The 15147-nt window shown below is 35.9% G+C and overlaps 1 protein-coding gene across 1 annotated transcript; it reads right to left on the bottom strand.

Moving 5' to 3' along the window:
* Window positions 1–5903: 5903 nt before the first annotated feature.
* Window positions 5904–11902, bottom strand: KBTBD3 (kelch repeat and BTB (POZ) domain containing 3). The gene is made up of 3 exons (XM_010020620.1): window positions 11822–11902; window positions 10425–10672; window positions 5904–7767 (listed from the first exon to the last, which is right to left on the bottom strand). Exons 1-3 carry the CDS (start codon window positions 11900–11902, stop codon window positions 6147–6149), a joined length of 1950 nt encoding a protein of 649 aa, XP_010018922.1. The 3' UTR covers window positions 5904–6146.
* Window positions 11903–15147: the final 3245 nt, after the last annotated feature.

The following is a 15147-nucleotide window of genomic DNA, read 5'->3' on the forward strand; positions in this document are numbered from 1 at the left end:
GCTAACGCGTAGTTTGCATTGCTTCCCAAGCCGCGTGGTTTGAGTGTACTATGAGGTTTGTAATACTGTAATAAAAAAATCATTATCTTCGGGCAGGTGCTGCCTCTGTAAGCCATCGTGTCACTACTGTAATTCATACACAGGCTGAACAATTTTGTGGAGCTTTCTGTTCTTGGGCTTTTTTTTTTGTTTCACCAGAGACACACGTGAAGTGTCTGATACGTACTCTTCGTATTGCGTCCCGTTGCCTTGGTAACGTAACCTTTGTGTAGGCTGAAGGCAGTGCTGGCAGGTACATAATTCAAATGCCTTCCCCCCCACCCCGAAGTTGCTACCTCTATTCTGGCTAACCTCATGCGTGTGTTATTTTGCATATTTATTATGTATTTGCTCAATCCTTTTAAATCTGCTGCATTCAGTAGTTGAACTGAAGCATTTTCACTGGAAAGGTAGGTTATTTGATTAATACAGCTTCTAGTGACCACAATTGTGTTGATGAAACTACAAATCTACTTTAAAACAGTATTTTGAAGTTTCAGCCAACAATTCCTGCAGTGAACTTCCTGAAAATATTTATAGCTGCTAGATGTGGAAAGGCTATGAATTTATTACTTACAGGGAATGACTGTTTTGCTGTCACACTTGCCTATTATGTATCATAAAAATTTAAAAATGAAAAATGTAAAGAGTAGGGTAGCAAGACTATGTCGCATTGCTGGCAAGATATTATAGAGGCATATTTCTTACTAAGTTGCATGTATGAACAAGGCTTCAATTTACCTTACTACCAGTATTTTGACAGTGCTCAGAAATAAGATGCAAGTGTGCCCCAAAGGTCTTGCAGGCTAGTTCAAACTAGGTTCAGGTGCAAGTAGGCAGAAAAATGATGGAGAGTAAGTCACCAACAGTCCGAATGTCTTCCAGTCTGCAAAAATAACTAGTGCTAATTATACCTCATTGAATATCCTTTCTTTGTGAAGCACAAAACCACTAAATAAAGTTGGTATCTATTAGGATAATTTGAACTAGGAAGCATATGATGTCCTAGGGTACCTGTGCATGTAATTCCAAACAGCTCTACTTTGTCCCTCTTGTGTTATTCAGCTATTAGAGAGGCTGTTGATCACAGGTGAAGAATCTGGGTATATACTAGCTTCCTCCAACAAAAATCCTTGGACCTCCTTCATTCATGAGAATTGTCTTGAATTTATGTGTAAATAATTTGTATTTTATTCATTATATCCAGAGTCTGCTTCCTTGCTTTTCATGACAATGAGAAAAGCCCCAGCATACAGTCTGCTTCAGATACAAACTGCAAGTCGTAGTGAATTCCCTCAATCTGTCTAACATACATATGCAGTTTTCTCCCGATTGTGCACAGGGTTACGCAGACACAGCTCTCAAATTTGGCCTGTGAATCCATTCATTGTTCAGTATAAGCTTTCAGCATTGTGAACACTGTTGGAACGCTTTGTACATGTCTCCAAATGGCTTTTGCTAGCTGTGGGACAAAGGTGTTGGAGTGTTGGAAGGTTAATTTTTATTGCTGTAAATCTGTTTTATCTAAACAGAAGTTTGAAGGTCATGGAATTTTAAGTTCTAGAAGAACACAAGACAACGCAGGGCTCCCTTACTTTCTATTAATGCCATTTCTGCACCATTTGCACACAAATTTTAGACTAAGTGACTTATATCTCCTTTTATTTAAAGCCACTTCTAGGTAGTATGGAAGCCCGTTTTAGTCATAAATAAATATGTAATCATTTGCAAACCTTAAACTGTTAATAAAACCCCCTGTATATCAATCTGAGCTAGAGGATTCAATTAAAAAAAACCAAACCCAATTTAAATGAGTACTTTATAATAGTAAATTTACAACTTTTCAGCAGACTCAATACAATTTAGCATGGGAGCAGCAAATTGATATACAAAGGCCATACAAATACAAGGTCCAGGGATCACTGGAGAAAACCTTCTCTCTCTCCAATTTTCATGCATGCTAACTGCATTCTTGCTTACTATCTAACATTCAAAAGGTTCTCCAGTTGTAAAAAGAAAGAAAAACCAAGTAGTTAACCTCACTGGAAGCATGGTAGGTTCTCTGTATTTTGAAACTGACAAAAAAGAAAAAAAATCAGACCTGAGAAGGATTCAGTTGCTCAGTGCTTTTATTTCACAAAAGAATTAACATCTCGGCAAACATGTAGCATCGTACTTTCCACATATCAGCAGAGCCCAGGCAGCAGCAACATGTTACTGATCTCTATGCTTTATTGGATGTCAAAAGGGAAAAAATGTAAATTGAGCATAATGTTTGGCTATCGTCAAATATATCCCCGGTTTCAGCCTGTTTTAATTAAAATAGATCGTATGCTGCCTCCTGTTGGTCACCTACAGACAGAAACATCTAAAATCAGACTCCACATTATGAACTTGCAGACAGCACATTCTAAGCCTCTACCTTACCTACCATCTACTACTAATCAGAGGTATACAGCTTTCTTCATGGAGTAATACCAGAAATAAATCTGACCCAGTAAAATCTACTCCATTTTGTGAATATAACAAATTTTTAACTGCAGTAAACTGATTTACTACTACAGATGTATTTAGAATATAGAAAATAAATTCATTAGTACATAAATAATAGAGTAATCATCAGGTCTGTGCAAACATAATCAATATAAACACCTGAATAATTGATATTTATTATAACAACTAAACCAGTGTGATAACATTACCAAAGTGCCATAATATTTTCATAGCATTCTTTAAAAATTAAGATTATCCAATATAATCATTACTGGATATTAAAATACCACATACAATATATATTATCTTCATGTATATTATACTGGTCATGCTTATAATGTGTCCCGTGACATAGAATACTATTAGAAATGTTTTGGTTACATCATTTAAGTGCAAATAGTGGATTATAATTTTGCATGCAATTTGTATGTTTTAAACATCTAACTATACTTCATTGAGAACATAGGTAATCGTTAACCTAGTCCTGGACTATTTTTAGAGGAAGATGCCTTTTCATAAAATAACGTGAGCTTTGAAAAATCAGAAAATATGTAGAAGAACTTGCTTTGCACTAACTTTGTGACATTTTTTTAACTGCATAACAGCTGCGTAGACTGAAAAATCTATCTGATCCAGACTTACAGCAGTTACTCATTGCAAGTAATCCATATTCTTCTGAGTAGTGTAGTTGACCTTGCTGAGACTTCTCACATCATCAGCAATTAATCACAGAATTTGGAACATAGGCCCTTAATTCTATCATAACACCTGTTTTTAACTATGACTTTCTAAAACAGCTTTTCTGCTCTCTGTACTGCTATGAGATTTAACTCTCTGTATGTGGAATTGTGTCAAATGACCTTTATTCCTCTGTGAGAGTTGTAATACAGGCTTACCTACGTAACTGAAGAAAATTAGTACTATTTCACAGTAACTTTTCTGTAAGCAACGGTATAAAGTGACTGACACTACAGCGTTATTTCCTGATTACTGAGTAAGAGAGGTCAACTCCATTTGAAATCCATGAACGATTTGTCAAACAGGGAACTGACATTAGTTCCTGTGCAAATGTAGCATAGGATATTAAAGAAGCATGCCTATTTTCCAAATTAAGCTTCATTTATTTTTCACTATATATACTGAGTAATATACCATGTCATTAATATGCCTGATGTCATGTGCCAGAGGCTTCTACACGTTGCAAGTGTAGATGGAAGACTGCCAAAAAAAAATTGCTCTAAGGAAAAACTTAGAGGAAAGAGCATCACCTGAATTTCTGATTGATTTGTTATGTGGCCCAGCAATTTGGTCATGATAATGGCAATTAAAAAAACCTCACAATTCTCTTGCCTCTTCCAATTTGCATAGCTATTTATGCCCCTGTGCTGTGGGCATAATATGTTACTCGTTGCATAAATTGTATACTCCTATTACTTAGGTCTAAAAACAACACAAAAACACAAGCAAAGAAGAATTGGGCTTTGTACTGCAATTAAATGACATGTCACAATAATTAATGGTTAATGAAGTCTCTGATGATTTGAGTAGCTTTATTAATGCTAAAACTATTCTCTTCTAGGTCTAGTTTTTTCCTACTGTTTCAGCAAGCAGGAATAGTATTCTCCATCTCTCCTAAACTATTCAATACATTTGCTTTGCACTAACAAAAGGTAGTTGTGTTCCAATATGAAAAAACCTTGCATTTCAGTATGGTGATTGTAAAGGTTACTTAGCTAACTGTAGTTATGATTTGGAAATCCACTATGAAAAGAGCAAAATAAATGTGGAAGTTGCCTGAAATACTGTAACAATAAGCTATTTACTTCTACAGAACTGACACACATCTTAATGCAAATAAATTATTGATTGGGAGGACTCTACTCTATTTATATGTTCTCAAAATGTGCATCATTTTCATTTTCATCCTTATGAAAATACTTACAGTGAAAGTTTTCTAAATTTATAAAGGTATCTGATAACAAATTATAGAGTCTATCACAGAATTGGAACTTTCCATTGGTTACTGTTTAAAACAGAGGTATATTGCTAGGTAATATTAAGCTTTAAGCATTGATATTGAGTTTTGCAAAAAGTACATGCAGTAGTGATGTGATGATGAACTTACCACAGTCATCTCAAACCATATGAAAGATGTTTTAGATGCCTCACTAGATTTTGTTAATTTTTAAACTGCTTGGAAAAGATACGCTTAGATGTTTAGAACCACTCTGTTGAAGTAAGATTACCTTACTGCTTAAACGGTACTTATATGAAATATAAGGGCTCCCGAGATCTTATTCAAATAGCTGGCAAGAAAGAAAATTCTCAGGCTGTGGAGATTCTGGATGAATTGAAGAAACCTAGCTAATTTCAGTGTCCTCCTGTCAGACACAGGTCCCACTTTGTATGCAAACTTACAATGTATGCCTAGATTAATATTAATCCTAAAAGTCCATTATTATTTTAACATTATAATAGATGAGTACGGAAGGTTTATCAAGCAATATATTGTGTAGTGCTTACCAAGTATTATTTTAACACTTAAATTTACCATGGAGTACAAGATAAAATATTTTAATTCATTTAAACCACTATGGAAGTTTAAAAAAAAAAAAAAAAAAGGAATTATTTCACCTCAGAAATACTGTTTACTTTGACTTTAAATATGGGGATTTTTTTTTTTGGTAACTTTGTATTTGATGTGCGACAAGATACAAGCTTTTCCCGTAGTTAACCAAAGCAATTAATTGAAGTTTATATACAGCTTGCTGCTGTAAGCAGCTTAGTGGCTGCTTAGTAGGTAGCACTGGAGACTTCGGAGATGGAAGACTGCTGTTAGAAAATATCCTGAAGTGTTTTTTCTTTAGTTAACAGCATGACTGAAGCAAAGATACCACATGAATCATCCCTCCTGTAGAAATCTTGCTTACCGTGCATTATGTTATCAAAGTTTATCTTGCCACACTTGATGAGATGAAAACAGAAAGTACAGCTACTACTAAGGCACAAGGATGGAGAAAAAGTGGTAAAACCGAAGAGCTGAAGTAAGATGACAGGAATTATCAGTCTCTTCAAGTTAGATACCTGGGTTTAATGCTGTGAAGGTCACTTTGGCTCTTGACCTTGCTAAGGTCATTCTAATAAGATAAAGCTGACAATGAATTCCTGAATATGAATATATTCATGAATATAAAAACCCTAACTAAAACACCACTAATGTAAGTTTCTGTTAAACTTCAGTTACATAGCGAAAACAGTATCGCAGTCAGTTTTCTCACTCAGCAATGTGCCTACTGGGACAACTGTGAATATTACAGAAATAATGGCACATATTACACAATGAATTCCTCATGACTATACTTTTTTGAAAAGTAATATAATTTTGCAAATTATTCAGATAATTACAGAGAAGACTTGCATATAAAATTAATACTTTCTATATAATGACTAGCATGAGTGACAATTTAATGGACTCTTCCAAAAGCAATTCTATAGCATACAGTTTAAACTGAAGATTTAAATAAAATAGTACATATTTTTCCATCTGTAAATTAACACCTAAAAATCTGTTCTAAAACTTGTGCATTTAAATAGAGTCTTTTGACTCAGGAGTTTCAAAATTCTCCAGAGCAAATTGTTAGTACAGATGACCAGGGGTCCCTGTATTTATTAAACTGAATGACCTGACAGTAAAACTCAGTTAAGGCTCTTGGCATTGGTGAAACTTCTTCCCACTCAGACCTACTACTGTGGTAGACTTGAACTTCATCTGTGATTTCTTCTGGAGCATAATCACCACCTAATATGTAAATTTTGTCTTCTGTCCCAACTGCTCCTGCATTAAAGCCAGCACATTCAAAAGATCCTTCCCCTTTCCAAACACAAGTTTCTGGGCAAAAGCTGTAGACCTTGTAGGTGGAGAGATCACATATGTACAATGTACAGTTCACTGGAACGGCTTTGATCAGAGTTGCATGGAAAAACTGTCCAAATTCTGCTACAAGCTCAGACCACTGATCAGTCATAGCATTATACTTGAAGAAGCAGTCAAGAGATGGATTGAAGGCATCAGTAATCTCTACTTCTGAGCCAAGGACATAAATTATATTCTCACATGCGCTTGCTTCTGGATAGTAGATACCTCTTGGTAACTGGCTTACAGATTTCCAGTCTTTGGAAAGAGGGTTATAGGATTCTACATCCAAAAGGCTTCGGGTTTCTTGAGCTCCCCTGGTCTTTCCACCTATTACAAACAGCTGATTTAAGGTTACAACAGATGTGTGCATTGTCCTTGGTTTTTTCATAGCTGACACTATGGAGAATTCATTACTGACTGGGCAGTAGCACCACGTTTGGTCAGTGGCATCATGAAATGGTTCAGCAATATGAAGCCTGACAGTCCTGTAACAATTCCCTTTGCATCCTCCAGTTATAAATATTTTTTCTCCATAACTAGATAAGCTTGACCCTGGAAGATCAATCATGTGCGTATGTGGTAGTTCTTTCCATTTATCTGTTTTGATGTTGTAGCAGAATGTATGTCTGTTTTCTCCATCTTCATCAGTTTTATGAACAAATATGTATTTTTCTGTTGTTGAAGGACGTGCATCTGGAAACAGTCCGCTAAAGTTTTGCACACTTTTAACTGCATCATTGATTATTACTGAGCAATTAGCACTCTTAAGTAAGTGTTCTTCAGAATGTAGAAAGTCCTGCAAAGTCTTTTCAGGTAACTGGTGCAGTCTCACTTTTTTAATCAAATTAGGCAGATATTTCTGTCGTGTTTCTACGTTGTGTTTGGTCCATTGAAGGACAGCTTTCAACACTGATTCTTCCTCGGGGACATTTAGTTCATCAGCCTCGAGACATTTTTGTAATATCTCAAAATTCATCTCCAAAAAATCACTTGATCTCAGCAGCAAGGAAAAGTGGTGCTGTACAAAATCTAGTGCATGATCAAATAAGCGGACAGAACCATAACTTTCTGATAGAGAAAGCAATTGTAAGCAATTCACAAGATCAATACTTTTTATTAGAAAGTCACTGCAAGCTTTGGAAAGGAGTGAAACCTGAAGAAATGACGACAGTTGGAAGAGCATTTCCACGTTATCATTTGTTATCTCTGTTTTTCCTGTGTAAGCATAATCAAGAAAAGCTTTCACTGCCTTGGGTGATAGATTACTAATAGTAACATTGCCATCATCTCGTTCTTTCATATTAACTTCAAACATGGCTCTGTGGATAAAATACAGAAGATATACACACAAATTAAAGATCGAGCAAACAGCAGAGAACACTAGCATGACAGGAAGGAGACAATCGGGGGTGTATGAGGTGGGCAGGCTGTACAGGTCTACAATGTGGCGGTTCTCATAAATAAGAGCAATGCGTTTGCTTGGTATGGCTGAAATAAAAAGGAGTGATGATAAGGACATATTCAAAGTGATTGCTCAGGAAAATGATTGCAGCACCTGTGTTTTGTATGGATTTTCACAGAGCACAAGGACGTCTCTCTGTGAAAGAAAATGTGGAATTGTTTGGGTCAGCATCAGTTTCAACAGCTTGAGAAAGAAAAAAAGGCTGATTTAAAAAATATATTGTAGAAAAGCCCCATGATTTAGGTCATGCACTGTGGATGAATACAGAAAATTAAGCGAAAAAAGGCCTTCCAGATTGCAGGCTGAGCAAATGGCAGGATGGATGATGGGTCCATTCCTCAGTAATAAAAGTAGATGCAGGTGAAAGAGGAGAAAAAAATATAAGGAAACTTAATTCTTGCTTTAGAATTGACAGATAGATGTATGGATACAGGGAGATGTCAGGAAAAAAAATGGGGTTTTGACGTAGGATTTCATGACACAATGAAACATGCAGAAAGTAGATTGTGACTGAATACAGAGACGATGGTTGAAATAGTGGAACAAGCTATTGACCAATAGATTTGTGCAGATTTTATTGCAACTTTGATTACTTTATTACTAAATATGTAATAACATTTAACTATTTCACACAATCTAACATGGCAAGATAATTAGTTTTATAAGCCAGTAAGTGCTGGCAACAGAATCATGTTGCAGAATCACTTGCCCTACCCTCCCAGAGCCTAAGCATCATGCTGCAATAGCAACAGCTTCCGAGCTTGACAAAGAATGATAGTGGAGAAAGATTTAGATAAATCACCAAATACTAAGTATATAATCTGGATTATTAATATTTCATAGATAGTTCCTATTAAAAAAAGAGTATTGTATCATAGTTCAGGTATACAACTAGTATTTGCATAGTATGTGATTTTTAAAATCCCATACTTTTATGAAGCCAAAGAGAAAAAAAAATAAAATCCCTGTGTATAGCATACTTCTTGAGAAGTGACCATTAGGTAAAAGGTGAACTTGTGTGACCGCCTGAACAAGAACATACAATTGCAATAAGACACTTTTGGTTTTGTCCCAAAGATCTTTGTGTGTACTAAATGAAAATCCTTAGAATCCTTTCCTTATTGACCCAAGAGCTATGATACACATCTCTAATCACAGTGTAAAATAGCAACTGAACAGTACTAGTAGAAGGAGAGCAATCTGGGCAGAAGCTTTGATTCCAAAAGCTAACAAGGAGGGAGCAAAATGTTTCTGAATCTTGGATTTACACAATGAAAGCAAAACTAGGAGAAGTTCACAGACCAAGGAATACATAGCTTTTTAATTTAAAAATTTATCTAGTGGACTGAGGTACTTTTTATTCCCTGAATGTAATAGAGCAGCCTTGTATTACAGGAGAATTCCTGAATTTCTATCTTTCTACCAGAAAATTTCTTTCTTTTTACCAGAGCATCTCTGTCCTGTCAAGCTGTAAACACTTGAAATGCAGGAAGTTCTGTGTGTCAGAGTAAAAACAAATCTGCCACTACAGTGGAGAAATAGCTTATTTTATTGGCATTTCTTCTTTTTTCAGAAGTTCTAAGAACATGTCTAGCCTGTATCCTCTGCCATATATGGCAGACTCCCACAGACCATGGGATGCTCCAGGACATTTGAAAATAGCACTTGTCAAGGTCAGTAATTTATTTCCAGGAGCCCTTTTTTTTTTTTTTTTTATTGTTAAGAGCATCTTAGCTTTGTGTTTTAGTAAAAAGTATATTTGGAAACAAACTTGCACTATGAAATCGCAAGTTTGAGTCTTACTAAGGTTCTTCATAAATTAATATCCTGTATGTGAATGGTCTGTCTGTCCCTTAAAAATGCATAGCTTTAAACATCAGAAGGAAGAAAGGCTGAAATCTGTAGTTTAGAAAATACATGTGTTAAAATACCTCTGAAGACAAACTATGAACAAAATACTGTGCTGACTACTCATCTTAGGCAAACAAAATGCAGCATCATTCCAAAATCACATACCATTTACCCACAACTGTTCAATGAAAGATGTGTTTGTAATCAACCTCTTATGTTTCACAACACAAATGTGTCCAAGTGCATAGACTGTCACATACGAAGTCTAGAATGCCCTTGCAGACCTTTAAGTACAGATACAGGCAACAGGTGTGTCTTAAAGGTCTTAAACTTGCGTCAATTCTACCTAACAGTATAACCATGAACTTATGGTTTGACATTTGTGTTCCAGAGGCTGAAATACATCTGAATCTCAGATTCATAGACTCCTTGTGTCACTTTGGAAATACAAACATATGTATTTGAGGTATGGTTAGGTATCTAACACTTTTTTGTTTGGTTGGTTTTTTTTTTGCTATCCTTATCATGTTTGAATATTTTCCTCAAAATTCTGCAGACATATATTCAATTGTGATTTCTTTTTTAATTTTTGTAATTACATTCCTTCCCTCCCAGAAAATTTACAATCCATTTCCTGAAAATTCATGACAAGATTAGGTTTACCTGAAAAAATCACTGCACGCTGCCAGTACACAACGATGACAAGGAATTATTTCGTCTTTCACAAGAATTTTAAAGTCAAAAAATATATTTTGTTCTCTGAACTTTTGTAGTACTTTTAGAATCTGTTGTCCATGACCTTCAGCCACTAAAGAATTGATTTTATTTTCAGGAACAGAAATTCCATTGCAAATAGGTCTGCTAATGTAATCCCGTTGATTGGCCATGGTTTCTTCAATCTGTTCCTGAAACTGAAATGGAAAAATAAGTAATTGATTCTATGGTCTTACTATTTAGAAAACAAAAATTAAAAATCAATATACCATAAACCAAACACATTCCCAGCATTGAATTTGTCTTGTAAGTCCTATACACAGTTATATATTTATTGTAAGTTACTTCTACACTCAATTAGATTTGATAATAATACTTCTACTTCACAAAATATATACACATAGCATACTTTGAAAAGTAAAATATCTGACATACATCAAAGAACAACTCTACAATTAGCACCCACCTGTAGGAATTTTTTCAATAAAGTCCACAGGAAGCACACCCAGGAATGTGTTAGAAGTTTTTAATGGTTAAGAAAGACTATTCCTAGGCCTACCCTCAAAAAACCCCCAAACTCTTACAGTTTCATGTAAAATGAAGATGGAAATGAAAAATTTGTTACGTATTTTTAGATTCCAAAAGGCTCATCTGTATACTACAAACCCGCAGACTCAAAGCAGACCAATGGTACTTCTACAGCTTACAGTGAAAGGGAGATAACAGGCTACTATACTGTTTGCTAAGTGAATTCCCATTAGGTACTCCAGACAAAAATAAGAGAATACAAACAAACACTGACAGCCTGGCCTAATCCTTGCTAGGGCTGAAACAGGCTCATTTAAAGATGCTTTGGTGACAGAAGAACTTTGAGTGTTCAGTCAATTGGTACTGATTTTATCTTGTACCTCTAGGCTTGCTAGGGAGCTGCATGTTTGCCTATAGTTTATGCTGCAAACACTGAATTTCATTTACAGTGGCATAAGCTAACTGGCTTCAGAACAGATTTAAGACAGTGCAATCTCCCTTTCAGTAGACAAGTTTTTCTGGTGAAAATCGCTATACTGAAGTGCATTGTTTGTACGGTAAGTTGGCCTTCTCTATTTTTTTACAATAAAAATATTTTACTCCACCTTGCCACCATAAAAAAAAACCTTCAAAACATGAGTATATTTTATTTACACCCATTTAAAGAGGTATTTGTACTGCTACAGATGCATTAACTGCCATTATTGCAAATTTCAAGCTTGCCTATTTTAAAGCTTAAGGAAACACTCAAAGATTTTTCTATTGCAGGATTTTGCTTCCACAATTCCAATTAAAATTAGCAACAAATAATGGCCCACCTGAATTGACAAAGAAGGGAACAAAAAATTCGAAGGAAACCCAGAAACCAGAAAAATACTGGTTTTGGTTTTTAATTTCATGAATAGGCTTATCTGATAACATGATTAATTCAGAGGAAACTAAGCCATCAGGCAGTCTTCTTCATGGGAAGTACTTTCATAAGCAGACTGATCTATACTTTATCTAGTCAGGTAGCTCCAACCACAAATAGACCTCCATGTCTCCTGGAATAGAAGAGATCCATTGATCTTGCTGCCAGCACTGGCACCTTTGGAGCAGGCATCTTCTCCTTCCCATGGCCAATCTCACGTATTCACTCTTTCCATTCTAAGCCTGAGGAACTAGGAAATACAGAAGAACAAGACCACCATTTATTCTGATAATGTATGGCCTCATAAACGCAACTCCATAAATCAAAGCTTTTCTGTATGTCAGAATTCTATAGAATACCCTTTTCTTATGAACTTAAAAGCCTGTTCCTCAGAAGGATGACTCTTCATAAGCAGAGTTGTTTCAGTAGAATTAGTTTCCTGTATTTGAATGAACTTTAAAAAAACTGAGTGAATTTCAAAGCGTATTTGGCATCATGTAAAGTAACACTTCTAAAGGAAATCTAAACCTTTTCACAAAATTCTGGAATTGATAATAGATAGTAGATGTTTTTCTCCTTTTAAATGGAATTTATTTAGCAAGCTCCAAGCTACAACTTGCATTTTACTGGTAAAATTACCAATTTCAGTAATATTCATCTTTGAACAATAACCACAGAAAAATGTCATCAAGTCCATCTCTGCTATTTCAGGCAAAGACATCATATAATCACTTTATTAAAAGCAATCTATGTTTCAGCGAGTTTTCTTGTATTGCCACTGTTTCCACAGAAAGACTATCCCAGTACATTGGTGCCAAGACTGCAAACGTTTTAATTACACAATCAACTCATTAAATCTGTCAAAATTGTCATTTGACTTAATTTTCCTTTGTATATTTAGTCACTTTAATAATTATCAAGAGTGTTGATACCCTCTCTCAACTTTTATTAAAATGAACAATTGTCAAACTTTCTAAGGCCCATTTGTAAGACTGAATTTTTGTTTTCCTATTATTTCTTGCAGTTTTTTCTTCATCCACTCCCGTTTGATCTCATTTTTCTCTCACTGATATTGTATTTGTTGTACAGCATTAGACTTAAGATCCCAGGACTGTCTCACTACTCCAGTTTGCAGGTCATTCAGTGCATCCTAATCCTAATCTGTAATAGCAGCGTCTCCTTATTTTTTATTAAAAACAAATTTCAGCAGTGTACCTCTAATGTTTTTGTCCATCATTAAGGAAGATACTAATGAATACTGTGCTACGGCTTAGCCTAATTTACCCTCCACTCACTTAAAAAGTATGTATACTAAAAAATTCAGTTCTCATCTCCCTTCTAGCTGTAATAACTGAATGGGGAAATTTTGCTTCAGCTAACACAATTATTTGTTTAATGTTCATAAGTTTGGCAATATTAATGTGTGTAAGGTTACAGTGTTTTATGTGGATATGTAAGCAAACCAGCAGCCTAGCTTTGGAAAGTAGTTTCTGGTAATGTAGTCTAGTTTATCCTGAGTATAAGATAAGCATAACACTTGCTAAAGCAACAGAAGGAACTGGCCATTGATAGGGCCAGTTTCAGCTGGTCTTGCGGTTGCAGAAGCAACTAATTGGGCCAAACGTGACGAGAGCATCGTGAGGAAGACTTCTTACTTCATCTCAGAGACCCCAGCCCAGGACCACCAGAGAGCAACTCGTAGGCGCCAAAGTGAAGAGACTTAAGATAATGAGTTCCTGGAACTAATTGTAATACATTCCACCTATCCTTGGAAAAACTATGAATATGTAACAATATGAGAGATAAAAACGAGCCTTCTTGAAAGCTCCAGTTTAGCTCCTGGCTAAAATTGACGAAGTGAGTTTGTTTCTCACATAGTCAACCGCTGCTTTATTTGATATTTTTGGTACTAATTTACCACTTTACTGGATCTGTGGATGATTCTAGAGCCCTCCAACATATCTTAACAATTCAGTGAAAACTTGGTATATTAAACAAGACCAACAAGCATTTATAATTATTTCATGCTGGTTTAATTTTTCCTTACTTTTTCTTTAATTTTTCTTCTAGAAAGCTAATTAATCAATAGTTATATTTATAAATATGTGATCAAGTTACTGACAAAATGGTTGAAAACACAGTGGGTGCAGATGCATGTTGTGTAGGTCTGGAGTTCAGGAAAGCTGGGGAATGACCCTCCTAGTATTTGCTCCACTTACTCCCACAGGATTCCAGTTACAGTCTGTCTTTTGTGTGGATTACCAAGAACCAAACTCCAGTGGATAGCTCATTGGAGTTGGGATTTCTTACTTTTGTTTCATAACATATGGCTGTGTGTCATACAGCTTCTCATCATGTCAGGCAAAGGCTGTACTCCTAAGCATCTGACCCTTTGGGCACTTGTCACACAACTAACCTAACAAGCATCTCCTGTGACATGACACATCAGACCCTGACTACTGGTGTATGTGTCTGGGTATTTCCTGTGTGACATTAAATGTGTTCTCTGATGTGACCAAATTCAAGCAATTCCACCACTTGACAAAACTTCCCTGCTCACATACCAGACGTTTATACTGCCAAATGCTTGGTTAACTAATAGCCTGGTTAAAAAAACCCCAAACTAATACAAATCTCCAAACCCACCCTCCCTTAAAGTTAATGCATTTCCCCTATTTTTCTGCTTTAAAGTTGTATCAAACAAGTGGCCTATTGGCCCCATTATAGTGAAATTTGATACAGGCTTCAAAGTTATAAGGTACACCCCACATAATACATTCTTGGCAGGATATGCATACCTCTCATACCTATCTGCACAGATATCCATTTGAGGGGCAAGGCATTTTGCACACCTGACAGTTAAGTGGCAAGAAATGGCCAGCCTATGTATGGCGATAAAGCAGCTAGCAGTTGAAGAGAAGGAGCTTGGGAGGTAAGCTAATTTTGGTCATTAGGGGGGAGGAACAAGGGACCACCTGGGAGCTCTGAGGATAAGAGCATTCTTCTGGTCTATCACAAAGTTCGTTCATAAGGACCCAGACCTCCTTAGTTCTGCTGTTCACAAAACTCCTGGTTTTTAAAACTGTCCTTTTCCCTAGACAATAAGGGATGGAGCAGCCTAGAACATAATGAGCTCGTTGACCTAGATGCCAGGTAACCACACTGAGAAGTCTGATAAGCACACAGTTGAAATATGAGATAGACATGCATTCCTTTTAGTGGTAACTACGTTAT

This window comes from Nestor notabilis, unplaced genomic scaffold (genome assembly GCF_000696875.1).
Source record: "Nestor notabilis isolate BGI_N333 unplaced genomic scaffold, ASM69687v1 scaffold24168, whole genome shotgun sequence".
NCBI classification, from domain to species: Eukaryota; Metazoa; Chordata; class Aves; order Psittaciformes; family Psittacidae; genus Nestor; species Nestor notabilis.

Bases quoted from the DNA above. Each gene is read 5' to 3' on its own strand.
- KBTBD3 (XM_010020620.1), bottom strand. From the start codon at position 11,902: ATGAAATTAAAAACCAAAACCAGTATTTTTCTGGTTTCTGGGTTTCCT. The intron at 10,673-11,821 runs GTGGGCCATTAT...TTTCCATTTCAG, and splicing joins TCCCTTCTTTGTCAATTCAG to TTTCAGGAACAGATTGAAGA. The intron at 7,768-10,424 runs GTAAACCTAATC...TTTTATCCACAG, and splicing joins GCGTGCAGTGATTTTTTCAG to AGCCATGTTTGAAGTTAATA.